Here is a 19,537-nt window from a genome sequence, read left to right as displayed (position 1 = left end):
AATTTACAGAGGTACACACATTGTATGTGTTCGTATGTAATTGAACAGATTTATATGAGTTTTCGAATTTTAATGCAAAAAGAGTAGTGGATAATGAGATTCTAAGACAAGATCTATTTCTTAGACTTCTTTTCCTTCTTTTCCTTCTTGTCTTTCTTTTCCTTCTTGTCCTTCTTTTCCTTCTTTTCCTTCTTGTCCTTCTTTTCCTTCTTAGACTTCTTAGACTCCTTGGATTCATCTTCATCTTCATCTCTCTTCCTCTTCTTTTCCTTCTTTTCCTTCTTAGACTTTTCCTTAGTTTCTTCTTCCTCTTCAGATTCGTCGTCTGAATCAGCAGATGGAGCAGCGGTTGTCACGGCATCAGCATCAGCGTTATAAGCTCTAGCTTCTGTGATTTCAACCTTCTTGTGTTCACGAACAACCTTTGGAGTAGTTCTCAAGTCTCTACCTTCAAGTTGTGATAATCTGGATTCAACCTTTGCTCTGCATTCCAAACCGATGTCACCAGAGTCATCTCTGTCTTCTGCCAAAGCATCGTAACGCAAAGAAACAGCAGCCTTAGCAGCCAAAACTCTTGCGATCTTACCCTTGTTCTTACCAGTAGCTTGACCAACTAGGGAAGCATGGTACAATAGACCATACTTTGGTGTATCATGCTTAGTCTTCAAAGCTCTGAACAAAGCTTTTTCGGCACCCAAAATTTGAACAGTAGAAGCTGGAGACTTAGCCAAAGAGATCAAAGAACCAGCGTGGGCAATTAATCTAGCACCAACTAGTTCACCAACTAATTGGGTCAAATTTGGTGCAATAGCCTTCATTCTGGATGACAAGTAGTTGGATAGTTGTTCTCTGTAAGCAGCGAATTCAACAATTTGTTCAGCCAAACACTTAATGTTTTCCAAATCCACTGGAGTGATTTCTGTACCCATAGAAACTTCAGCTGCGGTCTTAACTCTTTCTTCGATTTCTTCTGGCAAGATTTCAGACATGTCAGTTTCAGCAGCGTTAACTCTGATACCCATGGTCAAGATAATTCTGGCGTAAGCAACAGAATCAGTAACAATCTTGGCCAATTCTGGGAAATGCCAGCCATACCATTCCTTACATCTCATAGCATAGGTATTCAATTCCTTATCTAGGTCGTCTAGTAATGCAATAGCTTGGATAATCATAACATCAACCTTGTCAGCTGAGAACTTTAGCTTATGACGACCAATAGAATGAGCCAAACCTAAGGACATCTTGGAAAGGTCCTCATCGTTCATACCTGGTAACAATTCTGGCAAATATTCCTTGACGGCACGGTAGATATCTAAAGTAACAGCATCAGAAACAACGTTGAAGTTCAAGCCCAACTTGTTGATAGCGTTAGCCAACTTGGTTTCAGAAACAACTAGAGTAGCCTTCTTGTCTGTCTTGCACTCTTCTAGCAGCTTCTCTAGTTGAGATGACACCTTACCTTCAATGACGGAGTTAGCTTCTTCCAAAGCATTAGCAGCAGATGAAAACTTAGAGAAAGCAGCAATCTTAAATTGCTTCAAGACTTTCTCACTGCTGTTCAAGTCTTCGATCAAAGTAGAAGACTTGTAAATCTTCTTGTCAGAAGCTTTCAAAAGAGCATACCCAGCAGAGGTTTCAGTCAAGACGTAAGCCATTGCTAAATAAATGTCACTTTAGTCTGTAGATTTTCTAGATGATCCCGGCTGTTCTGTGAACTATTACCAATAACAATACTAACAATGTTTTACTATTCTACTAACTCTTCATATAGCTGTAGTGTATTCAATATTATAGAAATGATGAGATGAGCTTGTCGAAAAATTTTCAAAACTCGCTGCCGGTTAAAAAAGCAATGTTCTTTTTTTCATTTAAAGGAAAAACTTACACCGGGACATCACAGAAACCATAAACAGTAAGTCACGTGTATATTAATTCTTACAATAATTTATTAAGTTGCCTTATGTAAGAGACGAACTAATCAAGTATTCGGTTTGGCATGACCTGCGGTGATCAGTGCTCCTGATTCATGATAACTTCTTCATTAAAAGCCGTAGTATAAACATGACAGTTTTAAATTCTCACTAAAACGATCAAGTGATCTTTCTTCTCTATATAATCACACTAATAATAATAATAATAACAACAATAATAATTATATACGTGTGATACGAAGTACCTGAAGTACCTGAAATAAGTGAACTAATGTACAAAATAATGAGCTTCAACTGAATCTCTTTTTATAATTGATTGTATCTAAACGGCTTGTTGTGTTCATTTCTTGAAGAAACGGATCACTGATGACATAAAGATGGCGGACAAAACAGGGATCGTGAAGTTGTCATCCCAATTAAAAATATCTATTCCTTCACTTAGGGCAGCTACGAACCCACCAAAAAGTGAGAATTGATGGAGATTCAATTTGCTTGTTTCTTCCGACCATGAAATCTCACCCGGTTTATTGACCCAGCTATAATGAGGAACGAAATAGCCGTAAAAAGCGTAGCACGTTAATTGACCCACAAGGAAAGCAGCTAGTGACCCAGCCAGAGATTTATGTTTTGCCACTTTTGGAGTCAAGTGTCCATATTTCCTACCAATTGTGGAGGCAGCGGTATCAGACCAACTTAGCAGGAACAGAGAGATCAATGCGACATCTTTACTGAAAAAAGTGAATGCAAAAGTCAAACCCAATAAATACCAAAGAACACCATTATACGCATGAATTTCTCTCTTCCTCATCAAAGCACCAACACAACGACAGTACAGTTTATTAAATCCTGGAAAGTTCAATCTAATAACGTCCAAAGTAAAAACAACAGTGAAACCAACAATCAATGGGAATTTTACTTTCTTGTAATCGACATCTTGAGTGTATAGGTAGAGTGTAATGAAACCGATGGAAGAGTGGAACACTTTACGAGGAATCTCATGCTTCGTAATGAAGTCTCCAAACCATTCATGTGACTTTAGATGAATCTCTTTCAAGGGTAAATGAACATCACTTGAACTCGATCCTAGATTGGCATCTGATATGCTTCCTTGAATTTTAGTTGATGAAATGCCCCTTTGTTTTATATCAGATTCCTTAAACGAATCTTTGGACTTATGATCTACCATTTAGCAGATGTTAGGATCCAGGTGTTAGCGATGCCTCTTAGATGTTTACTTTCCCTTTAGTTAAAACAAATAGAGAATTAAAATCGAACTTAACGTTAAAGGTGTCGCTTTGTTCAGTTTTGTTTGAATATAATATTTGGGAAGCAAGGTAACAATTTCAATAAAAGAGTTCTTACCGAGTCTAAATCGCTAATTTACTGTATGTTTAATATCCTTTCCTGCAAAGAACCTAGATCGTTCCCGGAAGTAAAATGTTCCTCATATCTACAGTTGTTATTTATTATGGTAAAAAAACGATTTCTGCTTCTAAGTCACATGGTAAAAGATTAACAGCGATATAACATGTCAAATTTCCGACCGAAATAGAGAAAGAACTAAGAAGATAAAGGCGCAAGGACTCATATTGCTTTGAAACACACCACTAGTATACTATCGACTAGTTATCTATTTGCTTATTTATTTTAGAACAAAATGGTGAATGGATTCTTATTACTGCCCTATAACTGACAAAATTACTGGTTTATACAATAAAGAAACATATCGTAAATACAAATATACTTTAAAATCCAGCAGTTTAGTAGAAAGTGGATGGTCTCTTGTAAGCGTAGACCTTGTTGGTTTTTTGGACTCTGTGAGGCAATGGGAACTTCAAGTCCTTGGTCAAGAATTGCTTGACGTATTGTCTCTTGACATCAGCAGTCTTTTCCAATTCAACAACCTTTAGAATGTGGATAGATCTAAATCTAGCTCTGTGTCTAGCAGCCATGTCTTGGTACAAAGATTCAACGGCACCAACTCTGGTAACGTCTCTGATTTCCTTGTACATGTTGTGGGTACCAGATCTGGAGTCGTATCTAACCCAGACACCGAAGTTCTTGACAGTGGTTGGGTGAGCTTCGTGAATAACGTTTAGGGAAACGATTTCACCAGAAGCCTTCTTGACCTTGTGCAACTTTTGCAAGAAGTACCAGTAACGAGACTTGGCAACAACGTCATTTGGTGCAAAGATTCTCATTCTGAACAACTTTGGTTCAGGAACGGATTCAGTAGGTAAACGACGACCGATAACTTGGTATTCCTTGAAAGCCACTGTTAAAAATTACATTGAGATTTCATTGTTAGTATTTCAGTTAATATTATTAACGCTTGGTTAAGTCCAAGCGATCCTCAAATTATCACTGCTATTATTGCGAAGTATCCTGACAAAGGAGGAAGATTATGCAAAACCATATTGAACGTTGTTCACATTGTACAATACACTGTCTGATGATATCCTCTTTATCAGTTGTATACAACATTTCCAAGTGCTCTACAGCTAACGAAAAGTTCATTCTGATGGACTCAATTCATACATTGTATTGGTATATCATCATTCACTCATGTAATGATAGAATATTACGCTTTTAATGACCCACTAGATTCTGGTGCTTGTACCATTTAATATTCTTCGATTAGGTTTGTTAGCCTTCATGGGTTCTGTAATTCATCCTTTACTCATATTCTCTGTTTTCTTCACAATTCCAACTCTTACGCATGTGCGATAATAACTGCTTAATTTGAGGATACTTTCCTTAGGTTCATTTACTCACTTTTTGACGGATACTGCTCTTGGTGTGCCTGCTTCAATCAAGACTAAACTTGTAACTTAACACAACTATCCTATAAACTTCAACGAATTTTCTATATACAATTCTTTGATACTTTGACAGTAAACTTTGAATCGAAATATTCCATCGACAAACTGGAACCTACACAGGTATTACCAAACGGGCATCCTGCCAAACGAATCGTCAGTAGCTCAAGCAAGAGACGCTAGGCAGGGGATCCAGAAAGAAGCTAGGCAGAAGCTAGGCAGAAGCTAGGAAGATGCCAGTGGGAGGTTACGCAGACTGGAAGCAGATTGGTGAAAGGAGGGTAGAAACTTGGAAGGAGCGAAGCCCTCAACCGTCTAGAGGAAGCTAGGAGGAGGTGCTTCTACGAAGGAAACCATACCAGGTACATCGGATAGAATTCGCACCCAGCAATCCTACTAGGAAGAAACTCAATAGGACAGCGGTCCTGGTGTTGCTCAGGCTAGTAGCACCGAGAACTCTGTGTCTACACTCTATGCTATCATCATTTCTCGAAAAATAGTTTAAATATTCCCTATTTGGAAAATGTCCATTTATAGAGTATTGAAAAAATATCAAAAAAATAAATGTCCGGATGTTGGGACAGTCCCAAGAAACAAAGTCATGTGACTTTCAAGTTTGCCAGAATTTAAGTAATATTATATACAGATGCAGGTAGAGAAGTTCAAAAATACTAAAGACACTTTTCGTTTCAAAAATGCTTCCTTGACTATTTTGATTTATAGAATAACATGCCGTTTTATTATAATAGTTCCTGATTAGGATAGGACAGGCTGACGTTGATACGATTCAACCTAAGCCCTCCTCTCTATATGTGATATAAACTTATACATGCTATATGTATGCAGTACTATCGTTTAATGGCGAACGATACCTCGGAAAATTGGAAGGGAGATCTCTATAATGTTTAAGCGAACACAGACGACACAAAAGAGAAAAATGTAGACCAAGAACAAAAGTTATTGATTAGTTAACTGCTCAAATTTTTAGATGACAGCTAAAGCAAAAACATAAACAAAAAAATAAAATAAAGATAAGCATAAACATGAAATGAAATCTCAACAAACTTCTCAAATGTAGTTAGTCAATTTGAGTAGTAGTCATGAATCATTATTACGAAATTCGTTCAGAGTATAATGCTTTGTTTTATTTTAGCTTAGCTTAGTTCCAGCTCAGCTTAATTTGCAGGGATAGCTTCAGCATGGTTGCTTTCTAGAGCTGGAGCTTGTTCATTATTAGCTTGTTCATGAGTTATTTCGGTAGATTCAGCGGCGACTGCTGGTTCTGCCTCTTCTGTTGTGGACTTTTTTTTTTTAAAAGTTGGAATTGCTCCAATTGGCGAAAGCGACTTTAGGTAATCTAGAGTTTCTTTATTCAACTCTTGAACTGAATCCTTAGTTGCAACCCAACTCTTTGGAAGAGACAAGTCTTCTTGTTTATCCAAGTTAACGTTGAGGACCTCGTTGACATGCTTCACGTAGTTACAAGGAGCCCATACGGTCTCTACAGTTTTCTTATTCAATGCAGAAGCGGCTCTTTGAATAGCATTAAAGGTCAATGCAAAAGATCTATCCAATTCGTTAGAATACCCATTTGTTGGCACTTCCTTACCTTCTGGGAAAGAATACTTGATGAGGGACTCATACCATTTGTTTACAGGTGAAACAATTGGATCCAAGGAACCTCTAATCAATGGTTTACCATGAGTGTCATAAACTTTTTCATTGTAGTATTGTCTGAATTTTAATATTTGGTTATGTGTTGGTTCGTAGATGTAACTTTCAGCAGCAGAAACAGTAGTATCAACAGTCTTGTTGACAGCTTTAGAAGTTAGATTGTATGGAATCATGGCTTCTTCACCCAATCTTTGGTAGGTCTTCGTTTTCAAACTAGGAATAACTTTTTCGGTCAAAGTCAAACCAGAGTCAGCGACCGTATCAACTACCTTAGTAACTGGCTCAACCAATTTAACAGGCTTCGAGGCTAGAATTGCATTAGCAGTTGGTAAGGTGTTGGCCTTAACAACTCTAGCGACAGCAATGGAGTCCAAAATATCTTTGGTTTGTTGAACCAAAGGGTACCCGTTAATGTGGTCAACAGTTTTGAATGAAACTGGCTGACTTTCTTGGTGTCCTTCATGTGCCCCCTCTTGAGCTGGTTCAGATTCGTGAGGCTGAACTGGAGCTGGTTCTTGAGTGGTTTGGTGACTGTGCTTCTTTCTGAAAATAGACATGATAGAGTAATGTTACAGTGTTTGATAATCTGCGTTTAATTGACTGTTTAAGCAACGATAGTTTCGTGTTGTCGATGCGAAAATAGTGAGGAAGGGATAAAACAATACTATATGTGTAATATAGTTAATACAGTTATGGTTCATGGAATTGTAAAATGGCAAAAACTGTCATTTAAATACTTTTCTATAATTTGACACCAATGCCAGTTCGTGTTTTTTTGTGATTACCACAAAAATTGACACTGGTGTCAGATTCACAAGTTAATCGTACTACCACATTTTCTCTTTCATTTTTGTGTCATCCTATATGTCAATTCAGAAAAAAAAAAAAAAAAAAAACAAACAGACAGACAGCTTATCAGAAACCCATATAGTAAAGATCCACCTAAAATAAAAACAACATTTGTCAAACCTAAAATTAACTAGTGAGCCTCCTGAATATTATTTGATTATTCACACGCACAAAAAAAATCACTCCTTAGCCCCCTTTTTCTTGTGAAATATTTACGATAAAGTGAAGGGTCAGAAAAATTAGTCAAACACTAATCATTTGTCAAGAATAATGGATTATGTATACTTGAAGCTGAATTAAAAAAACCCAAATTTCATATTGTAGCCTTAATTCGGATAGATACAAACTTTACGTCCACTTGCTTAAAACCGTTTTTTAAGTAATGACTCTAAAACAAATAATTATGTACATTACACATTACCCACTGGACTTCACTGTAAACTAACAGCATGTTTCCCTTGACGCTTAACCCACCAAAATTCTTATTTTAATCGAAATTTCTTTGGGAGATCTACTAGATAAGCTTAGTCTAATATTACCAATTTCCAAGCCCTGGTAATAAAAGATATAGCGGCTACTGTTAATTTGACGAGACCAATGCTATTTAGACTAATGAATTCTTTTTGTATTTCGGATTACCCCCACTCTTTCTGAAATTCTGCTTCATGTTAGATAAACGGAGATCGGCACAATAGAGCCGCGGCTATCTGAATTATAAAATGAGTCTTTTGTCTTTTAGATAAAAAAAATATTATTAAGTAAGGACAAAATTTAATGAATAAAATCACAAGGGTCTGCCGTAATATATAATATATAATAGCTAGGTTCATAAGAGCTTGGATCAGTTCAGTTGAGTAGAGTGGTTTCAAAATCGCCTGTAAATGTACTTAGACAAAATGACTGAATCAGCATTATTCATTTAGTACGACTTTTTACTCATTAGTATTATTCTGAGCTAAGCAAGCTACGTATGGAACAATAAAGGAAAGTCTGCCATATATATGTTATGGGGCAATTCACCAGCTGGTTCTACCGAAAGATTCTCCCTCTGGGAGAATCTTTTGAATGGCCTCACCATTGTATTCAACAGTGTTGATAACATTGTTACCCCACCAGGATGGTGCATTCTTATTAGTCAACTGCAAAGAGAAGAAGATGATCAAAGAACTCCAAGCCAACCCGATATCTAAAGCAGCAGATAAGGAGTAGTTATACTTGGACCACCAGTGGAACCACTTCTTTTTAATGAAGTAACCAAAGGCGATACCAACCATACAGAACGCACCGTAGTTGTATGGTGTGGCTGGTGGAATAGAACCGGTACCAGAGAAGAAAACTGGCCAGTGCAAGTACTTGACTGGAGAGTTTGGCCACTTCTTCAAGATCAACCAGTTGGCCAATGGAGTCAAAGCACCAATCAAGAAGAAGTACAAGACTTTGTTGTACAATTGACCGGCACTGAACATTCTTTGTGGGCCAATGACACCCCAGATAATGGCGGCATTGAAGAAGACACGAGCACCAGGACAAGTGAAATGAGACTTTTGGTGCTTGGAACACATTTCAGAAATGTTTCCTTGGGCCCACTTCAAAACAGCGACTTGAACAATACAACTCCACATCGTAGCAATGAATTGCGCACTGAACATCATACGTGGAGCAATCTTCATGTAATGACCCAACTTCATATCACTGGCATATGTAATGGCTTGAGCGTTGGTAATGTAACCAAAGGTCTTGAAAAACATCATGGCAATTGGTCTACCTGGTAGGATATAACCAATGATAAACTCTGTGATAACGTTTAGACCAACAGCCATATTGGTAATGGCCGCAATAATACCGATTGGAACCAAGAACACGAAAGCGATAATCAAAGCGAAAACCAAAGCCCAGACAGGCATCTCAGTCTCCCATCCTCTGACACAAGCAATAGAAAGACCGAAGAAGACCAAGAAGACTGCAAAGTACCAAGTCCAAGGAATCTCTTTGTACTCCTTCATTAATCTGTTATGAACATCCTGTTCCCTTTTGTCCAAAGTTTTAAAGGCGTTCTTGACTTCCTTACCGTGGAATAAGAAAGTGTGCACGATAGTAGCTGCGTTACTGGCGAAAGACATACCATAAGAGATGGCAAATGTTGTTGGCAAATACAATGGGGAATATTCCTTGTATGCTTTCTTGTCAAAGGATAGATTCGATGTCACAATCTTAGAAACGTTGTAAGGTGCTTGGAATCTGTCATATGAACCAGAATCTGAGATTGGAAGGTATTTACCGTACCAGACGTTGGAATAATGGACGGCAGGGACAGCAATCCAGAAGACAAAGACCATTGAAATCAAAATAGAGACAATGGTACCGATTGGAGGAACCAATGGAGAACCAACGTAACCTGCGATTTGGTTCCAGTCGAAAGTCAATGGGAACAAACCTAAACCAGTAGATGCACCAAAGACTTGATTGACAATGACATCGTTTGGCTTAATCCAAGTAATCCAAGCAAAGTAGGAAAGAGCTTGGAATAAGAAACCTGGCAACCAGTAGTAAACGAAACCAGCCATGAAAACAATGAAGAAGAACTTTAATCTAGATATCTTCCAACCATTAGCAACGTGGTTTTCGTTAACGTGAAGGTTTGTCAAGAAAGTGGTAGTAACCAAATTACCTGGCCAGATCATCTCTGGTGGAGTGACTAAGATCTCTCTAACCAAACCAGCCAATGAGAACCCGATACATTGAGTAGCTAGAATGGCAACGATTTCAAAGCCCCAGCCGAAATCCTTACCGAAATAATTGTTCATTGCCAAGAAGATATCTGTAGCGTAAGCTGCACCACCACCGAAAGAAACATCGGACATAACTTGGATTAAGGTGTGCTCTTTCAAACCAAAAGGACAAGGGTTCAAGTATGGACCACCATAACGACCGAACATTCTAACATTTGGAACATATTTTTCCCAGGCTTTACCAACAGGCCAAGCAATGATACCCGTGATAAAGGAACTCAACGTAATGGATGGAGCGTGTAAAGAGAAAAGCATATTCAAGGCGGAACCTATTGTTGCCATAACCATACCAATAACCCAAACTCTAACAGTGTTTTGTGGGATGGTAGGGTCATCAGTGGATGGCACAGAGGCTCTAACTTCGGGGTAAGGAGAATCATCCTCGACAACAATACCAGCATACTCATCTTCGACAATTTCCTTTGATAATTGGTTTGCCAAGAAATCATCTGATCTCACTGGTGAAATGACCGCCTTAAGACCAAACTTCTTTTCATCATCTTGGGAGTTATCTTCAGATGAGTCTACTACTGGCGCGCCCAAATTATCGTCGGTTACGGTTATCAACTCCTTTTCCGTAACCGGAGCGTCAGTATCAAAAAACTTTTTGATACGTTCCATCTTAGAGTTTTTTCAATAGAAAGCTAAGGGTTCTTACCACTCGGACTTTAAAACAAAGAAACCTGCTTACTTTTTGATGTCCTATTATGTTATAATTGTATATGTCAATATGGCATACTCAGAACGGTTCCAATAATTTTAGGGATCCCAAAGTTTAAATGTTAGCGGTCTTTTTATAATTAATTTCTGTCGAGGCAGACAGTCATAATAATAAACACTACGTTCTTTATCTCTAAATGTCTTTGGAATGAACTATCCGTTAACTACTACTATCCACAGTCAGCGGTGCAGTCTCCTAAAACAAAGTCAAGACTGATTGTGTTAAAATTCTAATTGCATTTGTTTTCATTTATGATATGATAATGATATTGACAGTTTTCCACTTTGCCAGTTTGGCAGCTTAGCAACTGAAATCTCGCAGGAAAAAGTGTCAAACGAGAGGACCAAGATATTATAACTTTTACCTCCTTGACATAAAGATGATTCCACAGACAATAAGGCTAACTTGCGCATCATGCTTGCTTGTGAACTGCGGAAGAGAGGAGACACAGATACTGTTGCAGTGCACGAAAGTCAAAGTTATTCTATAGGTTAGATAACAGTCCTTAGAAATTCGGTGTACTGACGAATGTAGGTCTCAGTAATCAAGCATACAGTGAGGCATAGTGACTGCGTAGTAAAAAAAAATAAAAAATAAAAAATACTTGACATATATGTCTTATCATAGCGGGGACTAAAAGTATCTTGGAGAGTTGCAGTGATAAGACGCAGGAAACTACACGAACCAATGCTGATTGACCGGTAAAATTGATACAGGCCTAAGTGACTCGAAAAGGTGATTATGCGAGCTAGTGATCATAGCGTAGTAAAGGTCGAAATGCCACAACTTGTATTATCCAGAATATGTAGGCGGTCCCTCTTTTTTCATTTTTGTTAATTTTTTTCCCAGCGCATAAGTCATGCAGCATTTCATTAGCGATATCTTTAATCCAAACGCATATCAAAGATTTCGAAGTGCAGCTTGTGATCTGTTATTGTTGTGATAAACAAAGCTACGAATACATAGGATATTGGACGGAAAGGTTCTGTTAGCAACCATAGGTAAGATGGATTGCCCATAATGTTTCATTTTACTGTAAATTGGTCTAGTTCACTGAACCATACGAGATGTCTCTTAGGTCTATCCTAACCTCAGAGTCTTTAGGTTCCTTTAGTCAAGAGACAGGGATTGGGGGAGTCAATTATTCTCAAAGACAGTAGTAAGTTACTCACGGATGTGACAAAAAAACAGCCACAGTCAAAACATGAAAGGCTAAACACAGACTGATCTAAACCATACATTCAAAAAAAATTAAAAATACAAGCTCCGCATCTGCCAAAGCGGAAGCGGACGTAAAAAAAACGGCTCGAGATGATTTTTCCACTGTAGCCCCGCAGGAGTGTAATTTCAGAACGGAAAGTGAAGGATCTAATCTATTTGAAAAACACGAAAAAAAAAAAAACGTAACTGAAAATTGCACAGAAGAACCAGATAAGGTTTCAGAGACAATGTGTATGTATTGTTCAGGTTGGAGAAACGAATCTATTCGAACATCAAAAGAAAATGATTTGAATACAGAAGATTTGGCACCTTCCTTGTTGTGTAAAAGTTTCTGCCATTCTTTCTGTGGGGGGTTTTTGCAGCATCTTTTTCATCTTTTGAATAGGAGGTGTACACGTTATCGAATGTGCCAAAACTCAAGAGGGGCTGGTAGTTTCTTAATGTGGCACAAAATCTCAGCTAGGGAATAAAACAAATATGAGAGTTTCTTTTTGTTTTGGAAGTAATGATGTTAAAATTGTATATTAGCCACGTGATCAAAAATAGTACTCATTATGACTTCCGGAAATTGTGTAGAATACTCATATTACTGAAGTTATTGATTTTAACATGCAATAACGTTACTATAAACAGTAATAAAATATATTAGCAATTGCTGGCAAATAATTGAAATAAGAATATGTCATTGAAGACAAGTAATACGAAATAAACGTACTATCATGCAGGCGCTATGAAAACTTTATATTTCAATGTCTCTTGCTTTACAACTGCGCATACAGGTGCTGATAATTTAGGGCTGATTAGCTTTGCTTGAAGCATCCAATTCTCAATCTTGAAGACAGAGGAATCAACACTTCGGCATGTTACAAAATGATATAAGTGTTGGTCATTCTTATGTTAAGCAGTAGGGCCAGGATGAAATATGCTGTAAGAGCTAATATTACTGTAGGTGCCTGTCAACAACGCAGCATTTGTTCATTACGATAATTATTACTTGAGGTCAGCGAAATGTCTGAGCTACATAAAACATCACGTGACCGTACAAGAAGGGATGCCTTCATAGTTTGACCAGGCAAGGGGAAAGGAACCGTAATTCAACCCGTTGAGCCCATTTCCCCAATTGAATTGTGAACACCGTTTAGATTTATAAAGTTTTCCCCAGTCCAATGAATAACGTTTAAATGTCCAATAGGCAACGAAGCACGGGTAGAGCGGAATCGGGACTCGTTGCGTGCAGCTGGTAGCCAGAGAAGATGGTCCGTAAAAAGAGCATGAACTGTGTCTGCTTTTATGCATGTCAATATTAACGGTTGTACACAGCATGCTTTACTAAAAAGTAGTTGATTCGCGAGAAATGAAGCCTGAAACGAGTGCATGTGTTTTTTCCTCCAGCATTCATATTTGCAGCTCCAGCCTTTCCTGGTTGTGATAATCCTTTTTCCACCGAAAGATCATGCTATACTGTAAATTACGAAAATCAAAGAACATTCCAAGATAAAATAGAATATGAAACAACCATTGGAACTCTAAAAACTATGGGCTAGCCGTCCCCCACACAGAGACAAGAAAGCAATAAAAGCGGAAAATGTAAACAAACTTGCATAACTATATTTACAATTAGATGTATCGTAAACAGATTAACAAGGCTACTCCGCATTAAACTAAATCTTCTTTGACGTATTAAGCAGCGATTGCCACTTTAATTTCTTATTTTCTTCGTAAATCTATTATCTCCTTTGTTTTCTGAATATGAAATTTTTAGAAAAAAAAAAGCCGATAGACCAAGGTTAATGACAGAATTCATCAATTCCAGAAGCTAAGAACTGCAAAAATTTGCCTGCTATCAGTTCTCTGAGGTACTTTTATCAGAAACAACAGAATAAGTTATGTTAGGTTGAATGGCTCACAAGGATAGATTTATGCTTAACATTAAGAAGAACAGAATACAAACATATACTAAACTTAAGTAAGAAAACTTTAAATTCCATAAAAATTTTGTAACTAGCGATCTTAGTTAAGTGTCAGTTTCTTTAGTCCAGTTCTTCACTTGACAAGTGACCTTTTGTCAGTTTTCCATTCTTTAGTTTAATCTACTGAAAATCTGTACCTTTTTAACCCAAAAACAGACAAAATGTAAACAACAAAATCCATTGACGTGACGTTTTCAGGATTTTATTGTCAACGAAGTTATTACAGTAACTCGGGCTGTTCCATATGGGGGAGAAAAACCAACCAAATCTGCCAGGATCGATGGAAAAAGACAGTTTTGCAGGTCAACAAACAGTAAATTCGTCAACGACTACTCCGTTGTAAAGAAATTCAGCTTAAAATGTTTCAATTACTACCACGACTACCATAAGTTTACATAATAGTTTTTACCTCCCGTATATTAGTTTTGCTGGTCCTGGGTTACATCGGCAACCACCGTCGTGATTAGACACTTTGTTGGTAACAGACGCAAAAACAATTGCTTCTGTATGTAGGTTATACAGTAATTCTGTCATAATATGTTGTGACATTAACGACAACCGTTTAAATCGGCAAGCAATGCACGATACCAACGTAACGCACTTGCATTACCGGACAATGTTATAAGGGTGTTCGGAATCATGACATCTTTTCCCTACCGTTCTCTACTACTAAACTAGGAAGGAACAAGCCTTAAGAAGTAATAGCTTTACTGTTAATTGGCGTTACTCCCAAGAGCTAGAACAACATCATTCTCGTACGTCCCAGCCTTTTTTTTTTCAAAGCTGTGTAACTGCAAGTCTTCTGGAGTTCAAGCACTCTGGTTCCTTTGTGCAGGCTTGATGTCAGTGCTGCAATAGGTATAACAAACGGGGAAAAATAATACAAAGGCAAATCGGAACAGTTAAGTAGATCTTTCCTCTAAAAGGTAGATACTTTATTTTTGTTTCCTAGAAGGATACGTAGATGTCTTTGTACGCCGATGAAAGGTACTGTACCTTTTGCCGTTTTTATCGTTATTATTTTGGTTTTTCATTTTTTGAATATCTGAAAAAAAAATTTTTTACGTTAAAAAAGTTCCTTTTGACGTTCCGTAGAGAACACTGTATCGTTAGTAAATCATTTTTTAGAAAGCTGAGAAGGCGCTGTATAGCCATTCAAAGCTGTTATTCTGAGTCTGATGTGCAATGTTTACATGTAAACAGTGTAAGCTGCACCTTTCAGATGGGTAAGCTATTTTCTCAATTAAGATTAGTCTTCAAATCCAAAAATATACATGTATATATATGTACCCACCTTAAACCAATTCAGAAAATAGATGACTTCTTTAGGATGAGTACCTAGCAGACATTAAGGTGTTCAAATCGTGAATTCAATTGTAAATTGTGCAGTCTCAAAGACAGGAAACATCGTTGTTCGACGTTTGGCATACTTTTATTACCTATTGTAACTATAGAAAGCGTTAGTTTTCGAATCTATTTCCATACCCATATTTGTTTAAAAACAGAAGGTCAATTGCAGCCCAAATAAGAAGAAGTTGTTATAACATTGCTGTGCAATTGATAACGTCATCCCATTCCTTCTTCTCAGACATCAATTTCAACAAAAAAAAAAGCTGTTGGTGAGATTCTGTGTCTGTCTTTCACAGGCTATAATTAGATCAATTTCACGCAGTTTCCTTCTGGAGCACAATGATACAACCACCTAGTACCCCTCAACATAAATTGACAAGGGAATGCAACACAATGCCTTTCCCGGAGTTCAAGTTTGGATTCAATTCGAAGTTCCAATTTCCAATACAAAATAAAACAACAGAAAGTCCTTGTAAATCTCACTCTGAGGTGTTCAGAAATCAAACATTGCCACTTCAGATTAATGTTCCAAGTGTAGAAGAAATATACTTGGAGGATGATCTAACATTTTCTAGCCACATTTCGATACCCTTAATTCGCGCTCAACAGGATGATGAATACGAAGAGAATGGCTGTACTTTAAATGACGAGTCCGAAGAAAATAGCGAAAGCTGCGAAGATGACAGCATCACCAGTAGTATCCTTTCTTCTCGTTCTGACTTTGAATCATCCACGCCATCCTCTTCTCCTATTTTGGGAACAGACTTCCTTAAACCTGCAATTCCAGATGAAATTTTCAAGAATACTACTGCATTCAATGCTGATTCATTGTTCAAGTCTCCAGCGTCAAATAAGATGAGGTTTAAACCAAACAGATCGTTGAAACCCAAGAAAGCTATTCTGAAGAGAACCAACGGATTGAACTATATTATGAATTCGTTGAATGGCAACTTCAAGGATGCGACAATATTTGCTACCGAAGTAAATTCGTATTTATCCGAAAATGTACCATACCCAACTTGCCCTTTGGAAAGAGTCACAATACCAGTAAATTCTGAAATCAAAAGGAAATACAAAGAAGAGAGAAACGAGCTGTTAGGAGGTTATTACAATTCAAGCGACGATGAATGCGACCAAAACTCCCCTTCCTTCCTACAAGAAGAAGCAACCGAATCATCTTCTAATACTAATAAGACTAAAATCGGCTCCGATGCAGCTGTGATACGAGCATACGAGTTTACCTTCGGTAGCCCTACTTCCTCAACTAGTTCAGAAAAGGATAGTGACAGGCTCACTTTAAAACTGGGAATTGACCCTTCAAATCAAGTAATGAACGTGAAAAAAGACTCCGGAAAAGAGAAACGACTAAGATGGTGCGATTCTATTGAATGGTAGCGTAACCCTTTGTCAAGCGATGATTTACGATAAATTCATTTCTTTAAAACCGAATAAATCAGAATTGGTTTACTCTAACTCTACTTTTCTTTCATTAATGTAAAATAAAATTGTTTCACTAAGATATCATAAAGATTATAATATCGCGGTTTCCAATTACATATACTAACACTTTAGTAGGGACCACGGTACTAAATATATCCAAAAGATAATAATACCAACCAAGATAACTGGAATTTCAAACGAACAAAATTCCATTTCGAAATACTACTACAAAACTTAATTATAACACCTACAAACGCTAAAGCAGACTTACCATTTTGTGGGTTACTAATAGAACATAACTGTAACAAAAATAAACCAAGATACTTGGTATGTATTAATACGCAACTAGCTCTAAAAGAGCATTGTTTTCATAGAGTTGCAAGAAGTTAAAAGGTAAAAATAGTGTTTTAAGATTTTTCTTTTAAAATGTATGCTATATTATTCTTTTTACGTTTAATTAAGAATACTATTCTCTTTTATATTTTTGCATACGTCCTGTATTTATTTTAACTTTACTCTGACTATATTACAAATATAAAAAGGCATCACAATATTCTGTACCAAGAAGTTCACATGTAAAACTATCATGAACAAAGAATAAAGTATATAATTCAAAAATAGCACACAAACACAAGCAAAATTACCAATAGACGTCTGAAAGAAAAAACAAAAAAACCAATGATTTTAAGTATAAGGCGAAAATATACTTAAGAAATGCAACATTGTAAAAATAATGATTACGTATGTCAGAAAGTTATGTTGTTAAATGTTAAAATATCGAAAAGTCAATATGAGATACTGTCAATAGAGAAAATCTAAGCAAAAAAAAAAAATGTATATGTATATCTTCTTCAGTTGTAGGCCTAGGCTGTTTGATCGAACTATTCAAGGCAAGTTTCAGTGTTACACTGTGCAGTTTCATCTACAGTACAACCTGTTAGGTTTGTAGTGGAGCCATATACCCCGCCACCAGCAATTCTACTGAATCTGCGGGCAATATCATCGGTAACAGCATCTGGACCAACAAATTCCGGTTGCACGGTAGCCGAATGAATTCCATATTTATGGAATATAGAACGGATAACCTTAGCAATATGCATAAATTCTTCCGGTTTCGATTTTACTTCAACGTGAAGGGAAGCGATGTACAATGATTCCGTAAGATTCCAAATGTGGAAATCATGGATTGATATAACGCCCGGAAGGGCCAATATATCCATTTTAACATCATCCGCTGATATATTGGATGGAGTGGCCTGCAACAAGATCCTTGACGCCTTCATAGATAGTGGAATAGCACTAGAGAAGATTATGATAGAAATGAACAAGGAGACAGCTGGATCAGTATAAAATCTCCAAGAGTAGTTAGTCTTCCATATAAACAAAGCCGTAGAAATCACACCAATATTACCCAATGCATCACCAAGCACATGTAAGAAAACACCGTGCATGTTCATGGATCTTTGTTTTTTGGACTTCTTGCGTTTATTGTCTCCCTTAGAGAGGTTAGCATTTAGGTGTTGTTCATTGAGTAATGCAGTAGACTCATTATCGTCGTCGTACGATGAGTCCAAGTGGTGTGTCTTTGGAGATAGCGTTCTTTCTACCACAGAATGAGGTAGCATATCTTCAATATTATCCGGTTCGTAATCGCTGCTTTCCTGGTCAAAACCGTTATTCATATGCAAATGCGAGTGCCCATGACCGTGAGAGTGTGAATGTTCATCGGAATCGTCATCCGACCCCCCATGTCCATGTTCCACATCATCCAACCCACCATGACTGTGGCCATGCCCATGACCACCATCGCTGTGGAACAAAACTAAACCAACAAAGTTGGACAAGAGACCAAAACACCCAACAACCAACACAAGCTTTGGGTTAGTGATCTCTTGAGGCTCGAAGAATCTCTGGATAGCCTCAATCAAGATGGAAACACAAAGTGCCACTAAAAACACAGAATTGATTAGGGCACCTAATATTTCAGCCCTTTTCCATCCGTAAGTATACTTTGCGTCAGGGTCCTTGTTCTTAGCAACGTTAACAGCCCAAAGGGCAATTACCAATGAAATAATATCATTTAGCATATGGAACGAATCTGCAATTAAGGCAAGAGAATGCACTGCATATCCGGAAATCAACTCAATAAAGAAGAAAGTGGTATCGATGACCAATAGGGTCAAGATACGGACCTCTTTTCCACTCTTCATACCTTACCGTCCTCCTTTTTTGATGCAATTGGTTGTCGTTACAGATCTCTCTCCCTTAACAAGTTATTTCAGTATTCTATACAATAAGCTAGAACCCTTTGAAGATTATATCAATCTCCAAGTGCCTATACCACTATTATATTATACAAAAAGATTTCCATAACCTCTGTCATTTTGTTCCTCTAATTATTTTGAGTCAAGTAAACCCGCACAGATGTTGGCTTTTGATTTTTGAGTTTTTGTCTTTTTTTTTTTTTTTTTTTTTTTTTTTTTTTTTTTTTTTTTTTCTTCTTTCCTATGCTAAGGTCGGAAAACGGTGCTGTAGAATACATACAGAACAAATGCCACAAGCGATTCTACACAAAGAGAGAGAGAAGTAAACCAAAAGAATAACTTTGAAAACCCAACATGCTAGATTAAGTCCTTTATTTACATGCTTCATTAGGCTTCACCCGGAGTTCTCAAATATTTAACTTTGAGAAAGTCGTCCCATAGCTCTATGTTATGTAGCAGACAAATCTTACTCTATTTTACTTTTTTTCTACTTTATTTCAAGATAGCTT

General features: G+C 37.3%; 7 protein-coding genes across 7 annotated transcripts; 1 reads left to right on the top strand and 6 right to left on the bottom strand.

Annotated features, from left to right (window-relative positions):
• Nucleotides 1-113: 113 nt before the first annotated feature.
• Nucleotides 114-1,655, bottom strand: NOP58 (RNA-processing protein NOP58; the record flags this gene model as incomplete). The annotated part of the gene is made up of 1 exon (XM_022817933.1): nucleotides 114-1,655. The coding sequence occupies one exon, from the start codon at nucleotides 1,653-1,655 to the stop codon at nucleotides 114-116; it is 1,542 nt and encodes a 513-aa protein (XP_022674650.1).
• A 616-nt stretch (nucleotides 1,656-2,271) lies between these two features.
• On the bottom strand, nucleotides 2,272-3,117 carry DGK1 (diacylglycerol kinase; the record flags this gene model as incomplete). The annotated part of the gene is made up of 1 exon (XM_022817932.1): nucleotides 2,272-3,117. The coding sequence occupies one exon, from the start codon at nucleotides 3,115-3,117 to the stop codon at nucleotides 2,272-2,274; it is 846 nt and encodes a 281-aa protein (XP_022674649.1).
• Nucleotides 3,118-3,691: 574 nt separating this feature from the next.
• On the bottom strand, nucleotides 3,692-4,698 carry RPL20B (60S ribosomal protein eL20; the record flags this gene model as incomplete). The annotated part of the gene is made up of 2 exons (XM_022817931.1): nucleotides 3,692-4,195; nucleotides 4,684-4,698. The coding sequence occupies 2 exons, from the start codon at nucleotides 4,696-4,698 to the stop codon at nucleotides 3,692-3,694; spliced, it is 519 nt and encodes a 172-aa protein (XP_022674648.1).
• Nucleotides 4,699-5,925: 1,227 nt separating this feature from the next.
• Nucleotides 5,926-6,981, bottom strand: SPS4 (Sps4p; the record flags this gene model as incomplete). The annotated part of the gene is made up of 1 exon (XM_022817929.1): nucleotides 5,926-6,981. The coding sequence occupies one exon, from the start codon at nucleotides 6,979-6,981 to the stop codon at nucleotides 5,926-5,928; it is 1,056 nt and encodes a 351-aa protein (XP_022674647.1).
• A 1,308-nt stretch (nucleotides 6,982-8,289) lies between these two features.
• isp4 (sexual differentiation process protein isp4) lies at nucleotides 8,290-10,683 on the bottom strand (the record flags this gene model as incomplete). Its single annotated transcript, XM_022817928.1, has 1 exon — nucleotides 8,290-10,683. The coding sequence occupies one exon, from the start codon at nucleotides 10,681-10,683 to the stop codon at nucleotides 8,290-8,292; it is 2,394 nt and encodes a 797-aa protein (XP_022674646.1).
• A 4,980-nt stretch (nucleotides 10,684-15,663) lies between these two features.
• Nucleotides 15,664-16,719, top strand: SFG1 (Sfg1p; the record flags this gene model as incomplete). Its single annotated transcript, XM_022817927.1, has 1 exon — nucleotides 15,664-16,719. The coding sequence occupies one exon, from the start codon at nucleotides 15,664-15,666 to the stop codon at nucleotides 16,717-16,719; it is 1,056 nt and encodes a 351-aa protein (XP_022674645.1).
• Nucleotides 16,720-17,645: 926 nt separating this feature from the next.
• ZRC1 (cation diffusion facilitator family transporter) lies at nucleotides 17,646-18,974 on the bottom strand (the record flags this gene model as incomplete). The annotated part of the gene is made up of 1 exon (XM_022817926.1): nucleotides 17,646-18,974. The coding sequence occupies one exon, from the start codon at nucleotides 18,972-18,974 to the stop codon at nucleotides 17,646-17,648; it is 1,329 nt and encodes a 442-aa protein (XP_022674644.1).
• Nucleotides 18,975-19,537: the final 563 nt, after the last annotated feature.

The sequence above is a fragment of the Kluyveromyces marxianus genome, chromosome 2 (genome assembly GCF_001417885.1).
Source record: "Kluyveromyces marxianus DMKU3-1042 DNA, complete genome, chromosome 2".
Classification (NCBI taxonomy): domain Eukaryota; kingdom Fungi; phylum Ascomycota; class Saccharomycetes; order Saccharomycetales; family Saccharomycetaceae; genus Kluyveromyces; species Kluyveromyces marxianus.
This window is presented reverse-complemented; position numbering and strand designations above follow the sequence as displayed.